Source organism: Cervus canadensis, chromosome 13 (assembly GCF_019320065.1).
Source record: "Cervus canadensis isolate Bull #8, Minnesota chromosome 13, ASM1932006v1, whole genome shotgun sequence".
Taxonomy (NCBI): Eukaryota; Metazoa; Chordata; class Mammalia; order Artiodactyla; family Cervidae; genus Cervus; species Cervus canadensis.
The window spans coordinates 34,683,299-34,697,263 of record NC_057398.1 but is presented as its reverse complement, the minus strand read 5'-3'; the positions used below and the strand labels follow the sequence as shown (position 1 = coordinate 34,697,263).

Sequence of the window (13,965 nt, the reverse complement as noted above, 5' to 3'; positions counted from 1 at the left end):
TGAAATGTTAACTCTTCCAAATGTTGACTAATTTACTTTGAATGAATCCTGATTTTTGTTCCTTCTGGAAAGTTTATCAAGCCTTAGATTAATTTGCTTGGGAGGGGCGTATACTCTCACAAATGAATTTTAACTTTCAATGAAGCACTGAGTTGCTATTTAGTGGCTAAATGAGGGGCTCCCCTAGTGGCTCAGAGAGTCAAGAATCTGCCTATAATGCAAGAGACCCGGGTTCGATCCCTGGGTCAGGAAGATCCCCTGCAGAAGGAAATGGCTACCCACTCCAGTATTCTTGCCTGAAGAATCCCATGGACAGAGGAGCCTGGTGGACTGTATAGTCCATGGGGTCGCAAAAAGTCAAACACAACTGAACAACTAACACTTTCACTTTCATGGCTAAATGATAGTTCAGTTAAAATATTGGAGTCATTTATTAAAATAAAATTTTAATTTTATATAAATATTTAATAAAGTTTTATTTAATAAAATTTCTAATAAAATGAAATTTAGTGAGTGCCAAAGGCTCTGGGAAGTAGTAGTTGAGCTAAAATCAGACTTGGTTCCTACCCACATGGTGCTTTCAGTCAGGATAGCCATCAAGAGAAATAATTACACAAGTGAAATATAAAATCCTGACTGTGACAGAGACTGAGGGAGAGGTCAGTGATGCTTTGGGAACCCCTAATAAAGGAACTGCCTCCTTTTCTCACTCGTGCCAGTGCTTGCAGCTAATAATAGTCCTGACTCCTGTGTGACAGACATGTACCAACTTCTTTTCATGGATCATCTTTCATTTTCATAGCAGCCTTGCAAAGTAGCCTTTATGAATTTGATTTCATAGATGTGCTCAGAGAGATTGAATTGTGTCCTCAAGATTACACTTAGAGCTGACAGAATCTTGATAGTGAAATTTCAGTCCAGCTTTGTTTGATTCTAAAGTCTATGCTCCCCCCTGCACCCAGGCATCTGGACTCAGATGCTCAAATCACGGGGCATCCTGAGGACATGCAGAGCACAATGATTTTACTCAGGTTTTTGGATCTTACACTGAATGGTAATATGTCATGGAGTAGAATATAAATGAAGGTGAAAGAGGAGACTGAAAGAAGATGGAAAGTGGTGACAAACCTAGACAGTGTATTAAAAAGCAGACATCACTTTGCCGAAAAAGATCTGTCTAGTCAAAGCTACGGTTTTTTCAGTAGTTGTGTACACATGTGAGAGTTGGACATAAAGAAGACTGAGCACTGAAGAATTGATGTTTTCAAATCGTGGTGCTGGAGAAGACTCTTGACAGTCTCTTGGACTGCAGGGAGAGCCAACCAGTCAATCCTAAAGGAAATCCACCCTGAATATTCATTGGAAGGACTGATACTGAAGCTGAAGCTCCAATACTTTGGCCATCTGGTGTGAAGAGCCGACTCATTGGAACAGATCCTGATGCTGGGAAAGATCGAGGGCAGAAGGAGAAGGGATTGGCAGAGGATGAGATGGTTGGATGGCATCATCAATGCAATGGACGAGTTTGAGCAAACTCTGGGAGATGGTGAAGGACGGGGAAACTTGGCGTGCTGCAGTCCTTGGGGCAGCAAAGAGTCAGACATGTAGAAACTGAACAACAACAAAAACAACAACAAGAATATAAAATTTACTTGTTTTTTTAAAGAAACTATGTCAGACTTCAAAGAAATTTCAGACTTACTGGAAAGACTGCTTTAAAAATATGCATTCATGCTGAAGCAATCTGAGACACCCAGCATGCTGTTGTAGTTTTCCTTTTTATCAGTCCTTTTTCACTCCTGCCCACCACCTTTCTGAGAAGAAGTGATTCTGGTAAATTGTCTTTTAATTTCCTAAAATTTGATGTATTTCATTCTGGACTCGTAGCCTATCTCTGTAGTCACTTTCTGAATGAGCTAGTAGCTAGAGGTTCTGTTGTCTTTCTTCTGTTGATTTCATGTCAATCTTCCTGTTCAGCTTGACACCCTCCAGAAAAGATGAGAATGATCTACTGTCCGAGCGTTCTGATCTGAAGGACGGATGAAGGAAGATGGCACTGTGATTTCATTCATTCACAGCACCAGCTACAGAGCAGGGTCTGACTTGAGAGTTACTGGTCCCAGCCTTTGGGGAATGTGCCGGGGGGCGGCCGTGCATTATATTCTGGGTTTGGATTGTGATGGAAAGTAGCCACACAGGCTGCCTGTCTAAGGCCTCTGTTCTACCAGCTTGTGTCTTCTCCCCAGGACCCCAGGTCCTTGTCCCTCTTCTTTCCCTGTAGATGCAGATTCTTGTCTTAAGCAGTCATCATGATCACATAGAGATATTTGGGGATCTTAAGTAAACATTCACAGACCTTGGCCTTCCTCACACCATCCCTCTTTTGGGGGGAAGGCGTGGTGTTGTCCCAGCAGCTCTTTTTTTACAGCCGGCGTGCTCTTCTCAAGGAGCTTCCTGCATCTGGCCAGGCACCCCCGTCTCATCTCCTCTGCATAGATGCTTCTCCCTGTTTGATATTCAGTCGCAGGCTCCCTGCTCCTTTCTGTCCATTCCCTGTTTACGTCTTAGACCAAAACGTTTCCATGGTAACAGGTTACTTTTCAAAGGGAACATCTTGTCATTTTATTTAATCCACTGCAGCTGAAGAGGACTGAAATATTAAGTTGTAGTTGCCATGGACACTGCTTTGTCACATCAGTTTCTTTTGTGTCAGATTTCATATACAATGAATTTCTTTCTATTTCTTTAAACTCAAGGACTAAACACAATGACTTACCATTATTGTTGTAATTTGGCTTCTGGGACTATTTTTTCATATTCCAGAGCAAAGATATGTAGAATAATGGGAATTAAACTCAGCTGTTTTGAAATATGTATATTATTTACATTAGTGGCACAGAGAAATACTTTCTTTCTGGTGAGGATGGTGAATTTTTTTTTTTTTTTTTTGTAGTGTGCTTCACAGCTAAGTATGTCTCAAAAAGAATGACCCCACACCAGACATCTCTAGTAAATACAAAGAAAAAAAGGAATATGAATTTCATTGCTTATTAACTATGGCATTATTTCTTCAGTAATTTTTTCAGCTGTTTGCAGTATATTTTTTAAAATTTATTTTTAAAATATTTATTTATGTGGCTGCAGTGGATCTTAGCTGTGGCATGTGTAATATAGTTCCCTAATAAGGGATCGAACCTGGGCTGCCTGCATTGAGAATGCAGAGTCTTAGCCACTGGGCCACCAGGAAAGACCCTCTACTTTCTCTTCTGAGGGACTCTATCTGTCATTTGTTCAACTTTTTCATGTCTGGCTTTCTTTCTTATCCATAGTCTATCTGTGATGCACCATTCGGTTAACCTCTTCTTTTGTTTTAAAACAACTTTTAGTTTTACAGGAAGAGTATTCACATGTACCTTTCACTCACATCCCCAGTGGGTATGTATAGAACTCTAGTGCAGCGTCAGAACCCAGACCTGGGATGTTGGTACAGTGTGTGTATAGTTCCGTCACATCTTACCGAAGGTGTAGCTTTGTGTCACCACAGTCCTAATCAGGATCTGTTCTGTCATCACAAGGATTCCACTCCTTCCTTTCTCCTCCCACCATTCCCGACACCTGGCAACCATCTCTATAATTTTGCCATTTTGACAATGTTATGTAAGTTGACCTTGAACTTTGATGGATTTTTCTCTTTTAACATGATTTGTAGATTTAAGAAACACTTTTTGATATTTTGTCTTACTTTGATACTGGAAATGAACATAGAATTGAAGTATGGAAAGTGCTATGTCTTCTCATAGTAATTCTGTTTATAATTAGTTGTGTAACATTGGTTCAGTAACTTAATCACTCTGCATATGGAATGTGGAGCTCTGACTTTGTAATCAGCTAAATTTGAATTTGAATCCTGGTTTTTCCAACCTGTTAGCTGTGTAATCATGGTCAATTTATAAACTCTCTTAGCTTCAGTTTCCTTATCTGGACAGGTAGTAATAGCACCTACTGTACAGGGTCATCATCCATAAGGTTAGATAAGACAATGTCTGAAATTTGCTGAGCTCAAAATTCCTGGTACATTGAAAGTGTTCAGTGTGTTTGTTAGTTTCGTTACTGATGTTACAATTACTACCATTACTATTATCTGTTAAGTCAGGATACTGCCTCATAGAGTTGTCAAGGAATAATGAAATAATGTATACCTGGCATTGTTGTTGTGTTTGTTTAGTCTCTAAGTCATGTCTGACTATTTGTGACCCGATGGACTGTAGCCCTCTAGGCTCCCCTGTCCATGGGATTTCCCAGCCAAGAATACTGGAGTGGGTTGCCATTTCTTTCTCCAGGGGAATCATCCCATCCCTGGGATCAAACCCACATTCTCGTGCATTGGTAGGCGGATTTTTTACCACTGAGCCACCAGGAAAGCCTGTGCCTGTCATAGAGAGCACTTAGTAAGTAGTAACTAATGTTATTATTTCTCTTTTATTTGTCATACAACTATGTTGTTCAGTCGCCCGGTCGCGTCCGACTCTTTGTGACCCCATGGACTGTAGCGCACCAAGCCTCTTTGTCCCTCACCATTTCCTGAAGTTTGCCTAAATTTGTGTCCATTGCATCGGTGATGCCATCCAGTCATCTCTTCCTCTGACTCTCTCTTCTCCTACTGCCCTCAATCTTTCCCAGCATCAGGGACTTTTCCAGTGAGTCACCTGTTCGCATCAGATGACCAAAATACTGGAGTTTCAGCTTCAGCAGCAGTTCCTCAAATGAGTATTCGTTCATTTAATGGCTTGCCTTGAAAAACAAACTGAGATCATTCTCTCATTTTTGAGGTTGTACCCAAATACTGCATTTTGGACTCTCTTGTTGATTATGAGGGCTACTCCATTTCTTCTATGGAATTCTTACCCACAGTAGTAGATAAGATAGTCATCTGAATTAAATTCCCCCATTTCCATCCATTTTAGTTTACTGATTCCTAAGATGTCAGTGTTTATTCTTACCATATCCTGCTTGACCACTTCCCGTTTACCTTGATTCATGGACCTAACATTCCAGGTTCCTATCCAATACTGTTCTTTGCAGCATTGGATCTTACTTTCATCATCAGCATATCCACAACTGAGCATTGTTGCCACTTTGGCCTAGCCGCTTCATTCTTTCTGGGGCTATTAGTAGTTCTCCTCTGCTCTTCCCCAGTAGCATCTTGGACACCTTTAGACCTGGGGGACTCATCTTTCAGTGTCATATCTTTTTGTCCTTTTATACAGTTCATGAGGGTCTCACAGTAAGTATACTGGAATGGTTTGCTAGTCCCTCCTCCAATGGACTACGTTTTGTCAGAATTCTCTGCTGTGACCTGTTCATCTTGGGTGGCCCTACACAGCATGGCCCATATCTTCGTTGAGTTATGCAAGCCCTTTTTCCACGACAAAGCAGTGATCTGTGAAGGGGGTATACAAGTATAAGTTACCTAAATTTATGGTAATATGAGGGGAAACCCTGAGGCAAGGATAAAGATGTACATCGATGTGTCTTGCATTATTCTGGGATATGACTTCCATCTTTGGTTTCTTATTCCATGTGTAGTATCGATCACCTACGTGTGAGATTTACTACTTATATATTAGCTATTGTTACCTACTGAAGGATTAAACTGTCATTTTCTTGATTAGGGCCCTTTTGAGTTTTAGCTGCCAGCATATTTTTAAGAATTTATCCCAGTGAACATTCACTGGACAGTGTTGTTGTTCTTGTTGATCAGTTGTTCAGTCGCTAAGTCATACTGACTCTTTGTAACCCCATGGACTTGCAGCCTGCCAAACTCCTCTGTCAAGCACCATCTCCCGGAGTTTTCTCAGGTTCATGTCCATTGAGTCGTGATGCTATCTAACCATCTCATTCTCTGCCAGCCCCCTCTGCTTAAGCCTTCAATCTTTCCAGTGTCAGGGTGTTTTCCAGTGAGTTGGCTCTTCTTATCTGGTGGCCAAAGTGTTGGAGCTTCAGCTTCATCATCAGTCCTTCCAATGAATATTCAGAGTTGACCTCCTTGGAGTCCAGGGGATTATCAAGAGCCTTGTCCAGCACCCTAGTTCAAAAGCATCTGTTGTTCTACACTCAGGTTAATCCTAGTCCCCATGACCTCAGAAAGTAGCTGCAAACTTTGCTTTGTTTTCCATTAATGTGGATGCAGCGTCCATTCTCTTCCTGTGAATTTCTCTGTGTAACAGTGTCAGAGTTCTAAATCAAGTTATATGCGTGAACATCTCTTTTCTTCAACAAAAGTACAATATTTCACATTGATGGGCTGGAGTGAAGAAGTGTAAGTGAACAGGGTAACAGGTAATACAAAGCAGGAAACAAGTCTGTCTTTGTAATTAGTTAGCCCCCAGAATTTTCTGAATTTCATAATGTATGATATGAATAACAGTTCCTCTCAAAGCTGGTTTGTGGGCCTCATTATTACTTTTATCAGATCCTGCCCTTGAGTTCCTTATGATGAAATGGGAAGCAACATGAAAGACCAGAAGGTGCATACCAGAGGACTCGGTTTGTTTGTTTCAGTCCAAAACTTAACTAGCCACTTCTTTCATGGAACACCATTTTTATTTGAAAGAATAACTGATAGACTGTGGATACTCCCTTGGGTACTTGGTGGACATTTTCTTGATCATGATCTTGGTGAACCTGCCATTTTAAGGAAAACAGCTGTTTTCCCAATGCGAGATTGGAGCTTTCAAGTAATAAATAGAATTTAGAAAAAGTTTTACCCACCACTCTGAGCTTAACAGCTTCTATACATTAACAGACTTTTCTTACGAGATGTATGGTAATACTAATAAATGTGATTTAAAAAAAAATATCTATTAATATTTGGAAGATCTGCAAACCTTTTTGTTGTTCAGTCACTAAGTTGTGTTTGACTCTTCGCGACCTCATGGACTGCAGCACACCAGGCTTCCCTGTCCTTCACTGTCTCCCAGAGATTGCGCAAACTCATGTCCGTTGAGTCCATGATACTATCCAACCATCTCATCCTCAACCTTCTCTTGCCCTCAGTCATTCCCAGTGTTAGGCTCTTTTCCAATGAGTCAGCTCTTTGCATCAGTTGGCAAAAGTATTGGAGCTTCTTGACTGACTGTTTTCCATCTAACAAATGTATGACAAGATCATGAGTGGAAAATCCATTCAAAGACCAATAAGATTTTAACATACAAAAGTCCAAAAAATCATTGATAAGGTTTTAGAGTAACAGTCTCATGTTGAGTTTTGGTGTAGTATCAAAAAGAATATCCATAATTGTCAAAAAGACTAGTCAGATGGTCTTTCCTGTCTTAGTTATGTATCTGTGTGAGATTAGTTTTATTTTTTTTTCATATACTTTAATCAGAAGAACTCATTGCAGCAGACTGAATGTGGAAGCAGATACAAGAATCTAGCTGTCTGCTATTACGTCAGATCTTAAGGAGATTTGTGAGAATGTAAAACAGTGCCTCTATTTTCATTGGTTTTTTGTTTAAATAAAATTGTTTTTCATAAGAATGTGTTATAAGTCTGTTATTACACTAAAATAAATAGCAAATATTTTGAAATTTTTCAAAAATATAGCTTCCTTAAGACTTCAATAACTTTAGAATGTAAAGGTTACCTAAAACCAGAAAGTTTGAGATTTGCTGTATTAAGTAAAAGGAAAAATGTAGTAGTCAGCATAAGATAACTGAATGTTTCCTACATGCTGTTGATGTTGCATTTAAATAATTCTGGTGATTTTTATCAAGTTGTGCATTCTAGCAGTGTAGAAATACTCATGTAATCAAGGAATTTCCCATTTGCCTTGAATGAGTAGTAATGCCAGACAGGTACCATATTCAATACTGGGAGAATACAGAAAAGGGATGAAATCCTAGTTTCTGTACTAGACAGTTCCAGAATGGGTGGAGGTAGATGTCCATTACTCATGGCAGAATGTCACCCGCTGGCACGAAGTGGGGACTTCAGAAGGAGCAGTCGGGCAGGGAGCTGGCAGCCGAGGACCTTTGAACACAGAGCTTGGCTTCTGTTGGGAGAAGGAAGGGCTGAGGTGTTCCAGGGATTCCAGATCTAGCTGAATACTGGCAGTTTCCCAGGAGGAAGCACTACTTTTTCTCTTCATTTTAGTTCATATTCTGACAGTTTCTTTGTTAGATGCATCCAGTTTTCTTTAATAAGGTATATCACTATCTACCTTTTTCTCTTGGACTTAAAAATATTTCTGCAATGTATTCTCTATCTGTGAGTTCCTGGAGATGGTAGGCTCATGCCATTGTCTTGTCTGTTTACCTTGGATCCTAATCTTGCTGAAATACAACTTTGTTGTATCTCTTGCTGGGAATCCCTAATGTTTAAAAATTGCATGTTATAAATACCTTTTTGTAAAAATTGATTTTTAATTTTAAAGGATTCTTTGCTTTATTTTGTGCTTTTCGGCCTACTCATTAATAAGTACCCTTCGTTGACATAAAAGAGAGAAATAGATTTCTCACTTTGGCTCCTAAGAGACCCCAACATTTTTTTTCTCACTTGTGTCATTATTAGCAGTATTAACAATTATTAGTCTCCTGTTTTTATACAAATAAGTGGGACATAAGGAGTTATTTATGAAGTATTTGTGGGGTTTTAGTATTGGGGATTTCTTCGGTAGCTCAGCTAGTAAAGAATCCGCCTGCAATGCAGGGGACCCTGGTTCAATTCCTGGGTCGCAAAGATCCACTGGAGAAGGGATAGCTACCCACTGCAGTATTCATGGGCTTCCCTGGTGGCTGAGATGGTAAAGAATCCGCCTGCAATGTGGGAGACCTAGATTCGATCCCTGGGTTGAGAAGATTCCCTGGAGAAAGAAACAGCTACCCACTCCAGTGTTCTGGCCTGAAGAATTCCATGGACTGAGAAGCCTGACAGGCTATCATCCATGGGGTTGCAAAGAGTCAGACTTGACTGAGCGACTTTCAGTTATTATGATGCAGTTTTTGTTTTTGTTTTTTTTTTTCTTTAAGATTTTTGATGTAGACCATTTTTAAAGTCTTTATTGAACTTGTTACAATGTTGCTTCTGTTCTATGCTTTGTTTTTTTGGCTGTGAGGCATGTGGGATCTTAGCCCCCTGACCAGGGATCCAGGCTACAACCCCTGTATTGGAAGGCAAAGTCTTAATTGCTGGACTGCCAGGGAAGTCCCTGTGGCACAGTTTTGAGCTAAATATAATACTGGATTATTAAAATACTAAAAGAAACAAGCAAAACCCCTGCCTTTGAAATAAAAAGGAACCAGGATAGTCCTGAAATTATCCAGGACTTAGCAGTGTGTGGCAGTGATGGGAAGATGCTTCCATAACCAACCACTTGAGAACCCTGGCCCAACATAGACCTTCTAGAAGAACCTGAAAGTTGAGCTGTGGGATACACGTTGCTAGGCGGGCTGTGGCTGAAATTTTCTGAGATGATACATTTGGGCCAGACCTATTTCTAGGCAGGCAAGTCTTTGAAAAGTATTTAGAAATAGAGGAGAGAGCTTTTGGCAACGAGTTTTTGCTTTTAGCTAGTTACAGAACAGAACTGGTGGGTAACACTGACTGCTTTTTTTTTTTTTTTTTTAAAGAAGTACTCAGATTAAAATAGCCTCATGGCCTGTGTGGCTCCTCTACATGCTTCCTAAAACAGCTGTTCGTGATCCTACGTAAAACCCCGGGGACGTCAGCTCTGCATCTCGGGTGGCTAGTGAGTTGAAGGCAGCCTGTCATGTGAGCCTTTCTCCCACCCCTGCCGCTGTCCCTGTTTTTCAGTTTCCTGCCTCAGCAGGGTTTTGGTCCCACTTGGGAATCCGCCTCTGCCCTGATTTGGGGCTCCTCATCTGCTTTAGGACTCTCTCTGGAACTTCCCCCCTTCCTGAAGCCTGCCTAATTCTGATCACTCCCCTGAGCATTTCTACCATTCTCCTGAAATGAATTGGGCTCGTGAACATATTGATTGGACCTGTTCTGGTGTCTGGGGCACACCTGCTCCCCCCTAGCTAGATGGATTGTGGATTGTGATGATCTTAAGGATCAGACCACTTGTTTTTGTTGGTCTTGTCTTTGGCTTTGTCATACTTGCTGCCCTCTTTGCCAAAATAAGACTTCATGAGAAAAATTGTCAGATTGAAGGAAGTGCTGGACCTGAAAGAAATGAGTTTTTCCGAAATTCATTTTATAGCTTCAAAGCCAATGGGTGTGTGTGTGTGTGTGTGTGTGTGCGCGCGCGCGCACACGTGCGGAGGTGGTGGGGGTATCAGATTCATGGGAGAAAAGCCAGAGACTGGGCTTACTTTTTGGTCTTGGCTGCTCTGCTCTTCAGCTTAGTCCAAGTCAGCAGATAGTCATTGAGCAGCTCTTGTTGCAGAGAAGCCTTCTCTGCCTGATAATGAAAACTCACAGGTGACTGTAAGAATCAGTTAGGGTGTATCACTGGGCAGGGAGAGGGTTTCCCTGAGAGAGTCAACAGATGGCCGGAGTCAACAGGGTCAACAGGGTCAACAGGGTAACGGAGCTCTGGGAGGTGGGGCCTGCATTTCTTCACCCACAGTATATACGCATTGCATGTCCTGTGCAGGGCCTGGCATGAAAAGACCTTCAGTGAATGTTTCCAGGAGTGGAAAGGGGAAGATACCCCACACTTTTAGGATGTGTGAGGTGACATGGGAGGACATAAGGAAAGGTTTCGGTGAAATGCTGGTTTTCTGAAGGAGCCTGGGTGGTTTGAGTTTGGCACCAGGGAGGGTGAGTGCAGCAGGTGCAGTGAGAATGTCATAGGAAGGAGACGGTCCTTCACCTCCTGGACCTGTTGGGCTCATCCCCGCACATCCCTGAACATCTCTGCTCCACTTCACTTTGTTAAGAAGGCCTATTCTGACTGCCCTGTATAAGGAACTGTAAAAGCTCATTCTTCACCACCCCTTTAGTTCCATGACCCATATCAACACCTAACCTATTATTTGTTCTTTTGCTTTTTAATCCAAATTAGAATGAAAATTCCCATAAGCCAGGAATATTGTTTTCATTACTTTATCCCCAGTACCCAGGACAGTTCCTGTCGCAGTAGGTACTTAATATTTGTTGAATGAGAGAATGAATGAATGACCCAGTGTGTACACTAGGAATCATAAACTATCTTGTTTATATTTTAATTAAATTTATAGTAGGGCACTCTGAAATATTTTGAAAAGAAGACACATGTATTGCGATTTGTACTATAGGAATGTCCATCTCTCTGTGGGATGAAAGAAGGATGATATAGATACTCAAGGCAGGAAGCTGTAGTAAAAGGGCTTTTAGAAGAAAAAGGTTGCATGTGGGGTTGGGGCGGGAGTGTATATGTGCAGGCAACATTACACATAGTGGGGAAGCTAATTCTTCCTGCGTTATGCCTCTCTTGAAAACATGTGCTTTTTTATGTTAGAACTGTGCTCTGCTAACCTGATGTGCTCTTTTCATGACAGGAGACTGAACAGTACCCAGGGCGAAATTCGTGTTGGTCCTAGCCATCAGGTAAAGTGAATTTTAGTAACTTCTTTAATAGGTTTTTATTTCTTATTATTCAACTGGTCCTTTATTCTGTTGAGTAGCAACTTAGAACTGTTTTTATACTATTTGGAATTTTATATAAATGCGGAGATTTATTTTTTAAAGACTACCACATACTTTAAAAAAATTATGGTAAAGTATATACAATCTAAAATTAACCATTCTGACCACCTTAAAGCAAATGGTTCAGTGCCCATAAGTACCTTCACATTGTTGTGCAGCCAATCCCCAGAACCTATTCAGCTTCCCAATCTGAAACTCGGTTCCCATGAAACAGTAACTTCATTCTCTCCTCCCCTCATTCCCTGGCCACCTCCCTTATCCTTACTGTGTCCACAAATCTGACAGCTATAGATACCGTATCTCAGTGGAATCAGCCAGCATCAGCCCTCCTGTGTCTGGCTTGTTTTCTTAGCATAAGGTCTTCAGGGAGCTCCCACATTGTAGCATATGTCAGAATTTGATTTCTTTTTATGGCTGAATTATTCATTGTATATATGGTTGTTAATCTGTCAGTGAACATTTGGTCACTGTGCGCTTCCCTGGTGACTCAGCTGATAAAGAATCTGCCTGCAATACGGGAGACCTGGGTTCGCTTCCTGGGTTGGGAAGATCCCCTGGAGAAGGGAAAGGCTACCCACTCCAGTATTCTGGCCGGAGAATTCCATGGACTGTATAGTCCATGGGGTCGCAAAGAGTTGGACACGACTGAGTAACTTTCACTTCACTTCATGCTTTCATTTAGCTTTTTAAAAACCCCATTTCCTTCAGAAAAGTCAAAGTGATTAAGATGTTTGTCAGCCATAAGCTTGTTGTATCATGACCTGTGCTCTTCCATGTTTTATTGAACTTACTAAGACTCTGCTGTTCTGTTTGTCATCTTTTTTTTTTTTTTTTCTCTGTTTGTCATCTTGTCTTTTGATCTCTATATCAGGTAGGATGCTTTGACAGGTAGGGCCAGAACACTCTGGCTGAACATGGCTGTTCATGGTCTCACATATCATTGCGTCTGGTCAGAGAGGACCAGGCTCCACTCTGCTCCTCTCCAGTTCTTGTGATTTGGTGTTCAGCTACACCCATGGGCTGCCTTCTTCCTTAGGCTGGAAGCTGAACTTTATTCTAAGATATACTTCTTCTGTTCACATTATCTCTGATATCAAGCTTCATTGTACATCCTGTGGTGTGATTATAATTTAATTGGTAGCATTTCTTCTTTCTGAATGCATTTAATAGTGGTTCTTACAGTGAATGAAAATGCAGCAAATGTTGAGAGGAGGGAAGGGATACACACCGCTCTTTTTTCCCCTTAGAAGAAGGAAGATTTTCCTGGAAGGTCTCCGTTAGTCACCACATGTCATTGCCATGGGTGGGTCATGTGCCTATATCTAGACTTGGGAAAATTGTTGTATTTTAGCATGACTGGCTTGCCCCTTGAATTGAAATGGATGTTGATATTGAGCCATGGTAGCCATTACATCCTAGAGGCATGATGTGGTGTCAAGTGAAGAGGCAAGAAGAGTTACTGACTGGAGGAGGGAGAGGGGGAGATGGGAGACCGTAGAGCTGAAGGATCGTCATCAGTAGGAGATGGAGGGCAAGCTGCAGTGTCACTCACACCTGCCATTGATGGCGCTTGTTCCTTGCTGGAACCAGATGCATGGTCTCATCTTTGAAAGTCTGCAGCTGGAAGATTCATATGTAGGGGACTTTCTGTATGTAGATTCACTGTCTAATTGTACTTGTTACTTAGGTTCACACTTTAAGATGGTGATATGCTAATCCTGTCATCCCTTCCTTTATTGGCTGATCAACTTTTCTCTTGTCAATTTTTGATTCCCTGAAACACATAGGAAAGGCAGGATAAATGCTTGAATCTTTCCCTCTTTTTACCAGTTGGTTCTCTAACAACTTCCAGTAGTCATCAATGGGTTTAAAATTACTCACATGCTAATCAGATGTTATTCTTACTGATGAGATTAAATTATCCATTTGGGGGCTAGTAGGTGCCTTTTCCTGCTGTCTTCTGTGTCCTTTTCACTGGACCCCCGTGACCTTTGGTTTAGAGTATATTACCTAGTATGACATGGATTTTTTTTGTCTCCTTGTATATGTTCTCTGCCCTAGATCTAGAACTAAACTTTTGTAATGATCCCTCATTGTTTTAGTATAGGGCTTCCCTGCTGGCTCAGATGGTAAAGAATCCGCCAGTAATGCAGGAGACCTGGCTTTGTTCCCTGGGTTGGTTGGTGGAAAGTGACATTTTTTGGTTGGCTGCTACCCTGTTCATTGTTACTGGGATAAATACTGTTTTCAGGCCATTTCAGAACAGATTAGGAAATATGCTTCCCCCTCACCCCTTTTCTTTTATCCTTAATT

At 41.2% G+C, this 13,965-nt stretch overlaps 1 protein-coding gene across 6 annotated transcripts in view; it reads left to right on the top strand.

Annotated features, from left to right (window-relative positions):
- Positions 1-13,965, top strand: part of RERE (arginine-glutamic acid dipeptide repeats) — a 435,792-nt gene that overhangs the window by 293,922 nt on the left and 127,905 nt on the right. For all 6 annotated transcript variants that reach the window (XM_043486137.1, XM_043486136.1, XM_043486133.1 and 3 more), the window contains one exon: positions 11,505-11,553. In XM_043486137.1, the coding sequence (XP_043342072.1) occupies positions 11,505-11,553 (49 nt within the window). The remainder of the gene's footprint in view (positions 1-11,504; positions 11,554-13,965) is intronic.